The sequence below is a fragment of the Pygoscelis adeliae genome, unplaced genomic scaffold, assembly GCF_000699105.1.
Source record: "Pygoscelis adeliae isolate BGI_AS28 unplaced genomic scaffold, ASM69910v1 Scaffold21, whole genome shotgun sequence".
Lineage (NCBI taxonomy): Eukaryota > Metazoa > Chordata > Aves > Sphenisciformes > Spheniscidae > Pygoscelis > Pygoscelis adeliae.
This window is the reverse complement of record NW_008824243.1, coordinates 4,348,539-4,353,521: the sequence shown is the minus strand read 5'-3', so window position 1 is coordinate 4,353,521 and position 4,983 is coordinate 4,348,539. Positions and strand designations below refer to the sequence as shown.

At 44.5% G+C, this 4,983-nt stretch overlaps 1 protein-coding gene across 1 annotated transcript in view; it reads left to right on the top strand.

Moving 5' to 3' along the window:
* Positions 1 to 4,404: 4,404 nt before the first annotated feature.
* The window catches only part of PDGFRA (platelet-derived growth factor receptor, alpha polypeptide), a 28,945-nt gene continuing 28,366 nt past the window's right edge, over positions 4,405 to 4,983 (top strand). The window contains exon 1 of the mRNA XM_009335143.1: positions 4,405 to 4,461. Coding sequence (XP_009333418.1) covers positions 4,413 to 4,461 — 49 coding nt within the window. The 5' untranslated portion in view covers positions 4,405 to 4,412. The remainder of the gene's footprint in view (positions 4,462 to 4,983) is intronic.

Sequence of the window (4,983 nt, the reverse complement as noted above, 5' to 3'; positions counted from 1 at the left end):
CGGTTTTAGCTTCTAGTTAACAAAGAGCATTTTAGAAAGGCCCTCAGCTAAACAGTGGTTTAGCCAACCTCAAAGCTTGGAAAAAAAATTTTGAAGAAAAATGGGACCGCACAAAGCACTGGGATTTAGGAGTCCACAAGCAAACCAGCTCTCCCAGCCCGCAGGCGCTCTCCCACTGCTTTAAAATGAGACCTCTTGTTCTGGTACTCCTCTCCAGGCACCAAGAGGCAGGAGGTGTGCCAGTCTGCCTGCCATCAGACACTGGGGCCATCTTTGCTGTTATTTGCTTGTTGATGTATGGGAAATCTTCATGCGGCTGTGAGAGTAATATATAGGTATTAGGTTTCAAGAAAGCAGGAAGTAAGAAATATTTTAATAAAATACCTCTCCGCAGTACTACAGTATTGAGCTAGGATTCGAGTACAATGTATATAGACAGAAAAAGTCTTGCATACCCCAGACCTTGCTGGTTATTTCCAGCTATACCAGTTGGTCTACAAATGAGGGTGAAATGTATAACCTTATACAATCCTCGCCTCGCTTGCATCCTTAGATCATCATGGCCACGATGGCACTACTTCTGCGTGTGAACTCTAAAAATTTTAATAGAAGACGTTTGCTTCCCTTGTTTTAAAAACCAGGGAATGACTTCTGAGAGGTTATTTTTCCTAGTGGTGGCAAGAATTGCTGGTAATTTTAAAAAAGCAAGCAAGTAAGCAAACCAACCTTTCTCTCCCTCTTGCCTTGCTCTCCTGCTTGACTCATCTCTTTCAAGTCAATAAAGCTTTGCATGGGCACCCAAAAGAAAAGTTTGCAACAGCTAGGCTTCCTAGCTCCTGAGGTCAACAGAGATGGATTGGTTTTTCCATGCAATGCTTCTAAGCACTTGAGTTGGGCTTTGAGGTGTTCTTTGATCTGATCCTGAGAACCTCTGAGATGTATTCCTTGGAAGTGCCACTATTTTTGTCTGTTTCCTGAGACAGTCTGGAAAATCCTCTTTGGACCAAGTGGGGAAACTTTGACTTTGCAAATTTCCCCCCACCTTTAGCTCCTAGACTGGCAGAGTCTGTCCTTGAGGCTGAAGAATTGGGGCTGACTGGAAGGCTCCTTGGGTAGCAGCCATCACTGCGTGTCCTGCAGACCCTGAAGCGCACTGTAGGAGCCCAACACTGGGCTAGACTTGGTGTGTAGTTATTCCTGCATTCAGGCTACTCTGGATGCAAATACTTTTAAAGGGATGTGGAACAGGCCTCATTTTAGGAGAACATTTATGCCACTCTTTTTCATTGAAACACCACCAAATTTTCTTGTGGTATTTGAGCCTTTCCCCAGTGAAACCTTCAGACCCGTCTATTAGCACTGCAGGGCAACTCTGCTCTTGCAGAGAATTGAGTTTGCAATTTGGGAATTGAGAACCAAGAAATGTTTCAGGAGATCCTGTCTGAACATTTACATTCAGCTAGTGATATATACCACAAGGAGGAAACATTCCCCTCTTTTCCTGGGCTGGCCTTAGCTCTTCCTGGAAAAGATCAGTCTTCGCAGAAGGACAGACTGCCACTCTGACAAAATCACCACTGAAATTATCCAGCCCCCTCATAACAAGGATAATCACATCATTACGTGCCAAGATTTGCAGTCCAACTACTGTCGTATCCCTTATGTAAATACAGAGCAATAGGGACCAGCTTGGTTTTATTATTGTTTTTTTTAAATCGGTGAACTCGCATGAAATTAAAGTATAAGAAATTTGAATTTTAAGTTGATCCAGGAGGCTCAGTTTAGATTCCATCAGCTACGTTGGAGACTAGCGCATCCTTCTGCTCGACAAGAAATTTGGCTCATTAATGTGGATCAACATTGCCATCCTGTGGCCAAGAGGATGAACTGTAGTGACTGGGTAGCTGGCAGGAGATAAGTCTGTTAGTCTCCAATCTTCTGGTAGATGGGCTAGTTTTCTGTCTTGAAAGAGGTCTTTGTTTGATTTACAGCAGTATGAAAAATATATACCACTGGCTCTTCTTGGTCGACCACGGTGCTTTCTCTCTAGGTCATGTAGAGCAATCACCTAGGAATAGCATCATTTTCTAAACACATATTTCCATCATCTTTCTGGATATTGATTTTACTTTGTCTTCTACAGTGCAGTCAATGAAACCCTTCTTGGTAGGAAGGCAGCTCTTGGCAGTGTGTTTAGAAGATTGACTCCTTGCTGATAACAGTTCTTCAGATGTTCCTTTCTTGATTTTTATCACTAAAGCACACAAGAGAGATACCAAAATTTCAGTTGGATCCTTTCAAAACCCAGTGGTTAAAGTAGATGCAATGACTGTTTTACCCTGGGCAATCAGCCTCCCCTGCAGAGAGTTTGCCAAACCCTTCATGGCACCATGTAGCTTTCACTATACACACCTATGTTTCTATTTTAGCTAGCAACATTCAAGGTATGCAAGGAATTAAGGTTGGCTCAAACTTATGTTGTACGTGTGCTGTCAATACGGGGCTCCAGCTTGCATCAATCTACTGGCTTCAGTGAGGTTATACCAATTTACGGTTTGATGGAGTGGCGTTAGGAACTGACGTATTAAAATAAACTGGTGTATTTATTCAGGGCTGAGATTTGGGTGATTTAGGACAAAGAGGGCTGCTCTGTCATAAGGAAGGCAAAAAAGGCAAATAAGTGCATACAAAAAAATTAGGTGATCATAAATAAAGAAAAACATGATAAGCATACCTGCTGGGTGTTGTGGGAATGAGTAAAATCTCTTTTGCCCAGAAGTGTGAAATTGTACCTGCATTAAACCTTGACTCCAGCACTGATGTATGAGGATACGTTGGAGATGGGACTCCAGCATGCTTGTCTGATGCACGACATAATTAAATCGAATTCAAAGAGATTTTGAGTACAGGTGATGGTGAATCCTTAGTACATTATTCTGTCTTTCACAGTGAGGAAGTGTTGCTTTAGGCCTTGATGAGATTAACGGGTCGTTGAGGAAAGATCAAAGCTCTGGGTTGTGAAAGAATAGCCAGCTGGAAAACGCAAATTTAGTTAAGTCCTTGTGTTTTTAAACTGCAACAGTAGATTGAGACACTCAGCTCTTATTGATTTCTATATTGATTCTTATTGATTCTTATTGATTTCCTCCATTGCGGGAGGAAAGAGGGACTGGTTCAGAAACACTCCTTGGCATGTTGTAAGCATTTAACTCCCATACGGCACTGGCATGGTTGTAATAACTGGATGTACCTACGTGCTTTCCTATCTCAGCATCAGGAGCTGAATACCAGAGGGTGAACAGAAACTCTCCAGAACCTTTGAAAAGTAGTCCCTGACTTGGCACATCATCCTTTATTTTACTCCTTGGTCTGTGTTTCAGATTAGGGGCTCTTCCGTGCAGACATTTTTTAATCTATGTTGGCTTTGGGCCAAATCCAGTTACTATTAAAGCCACCAACAAAACGTCCATTAATTTCAATGGGAGCAGGGGTTGTAGGAGCCACTCCTTCGGAAATTATCTAGCAGGCTGCTTGAGGGTTTTAAGTAGAAATGTCATTAGATGGCACAAAAATTACATAGATGCTTATTGCCACTGCTGCCTCTTTTAAGATTGATGCCTTAAGATTATGTGTTTGAAAGCTAAAATTATTGCATGTGATCTATGACTCTCCACACTGTTGGGGAGAAGAGATGCTCTGCGAATGGCAGTGCTGGCCTACAGTGTGTCGTGGATTTATGCCATTAGAAAATTTCAGCGTATGTTTCAAATAGCATGTCTCTTGATCAAGGGAATTCTTGCTAAATAAGCAATAAACACTATTGTATTGCATTGTATTCAGTAAGCTATATATATATACATATGTACAATGGCAAAACAAAAATAACACTCAGGATTGTACTATTTGTAATAAAAGTAGCTTTTAAATATGCTTTTTCTCCCATAAAATCTGCTTGCAGCTAAAAGGCCAGAACTTAATGCATAAAGCCATTGCATCCTCACCGATGCGGTGAGGGTACTGCCTCTGTGCAGGGGTGTTTCTGTGGGCTCAGTCCTGGAGGCTGCAGTGGGCATCAGGGCTGCTTGCAGGCTGTTTGAGGGAGGGATGCGCCAGGACTTGGCTCCTTATGCTGCCAGTGGAGAGAAGGGGTTATGGTGCCTTAGCTGCACTCCCCATGCCGGTGACGTGTCTGCGGCCCCATGTACCTTGTGGGACGTGGTTGCATGCACCTCAACGGGCTGCGGGTGGGAGCTGAGGTCCCCGGGCCGTTTGTCTCCGTGGCACTATGCAGAGTGCCGGGAAGCTGCACTAAGGCACTGCAGAAGAGGGGTCCTGCAAGCTCTCATTCCTGTTGTCAGTCCATTAACTGGCTCCCTCTTGCCTTCTCCTTTCTGTTTCAGTTGTTGGTAGCTATGGGTACTTCCCCATGGATGTTCCTGATCCTGGGATGTTTTCTCACAGGTAATGTTCCTCAGTCCCCTAAGCCTCTCCACCCCTACTCCTTTGTAAACCCTTATTTAAGCTTGCTTTCATTGTGCCCACAATAACAAATGCCAAATGGTTGCCAGCTGGCTACAGGCTTGATTTTTCTGGCCGTCCCTTTGGTAGGCTAAGAAAAAGAATTACCGAGAAGACGGTACTTTTGCTAGCCTGTGCCGGCCACTTCGGCACCCCTACAGCTGCTATAACCTCCTGCCTGGCTTGTCTGCTTGCGCAGGGAAAGTGAGCCTGCCTACCTACAGCTGTCTCCCGCAGCGTGGTGCAGGCAAGGCTGCTTGTGTGGGCTCCCTGCATCCTCCCACGCCGCACCACCGAACCGCACTCGCTGGGGCTGCCTGCCGAGCCTCCCAACATCTGCCAAGTGAATGGTGCCGGGAGGGAAGGGCAGGGTTTGCCACAGGATGCCAAATATAGAAAGGGCCTGTAGACTGAGATAACACGTGCAGGAGCGAGAAACTGGTTTCAAAGACAGTCTGGATTCCT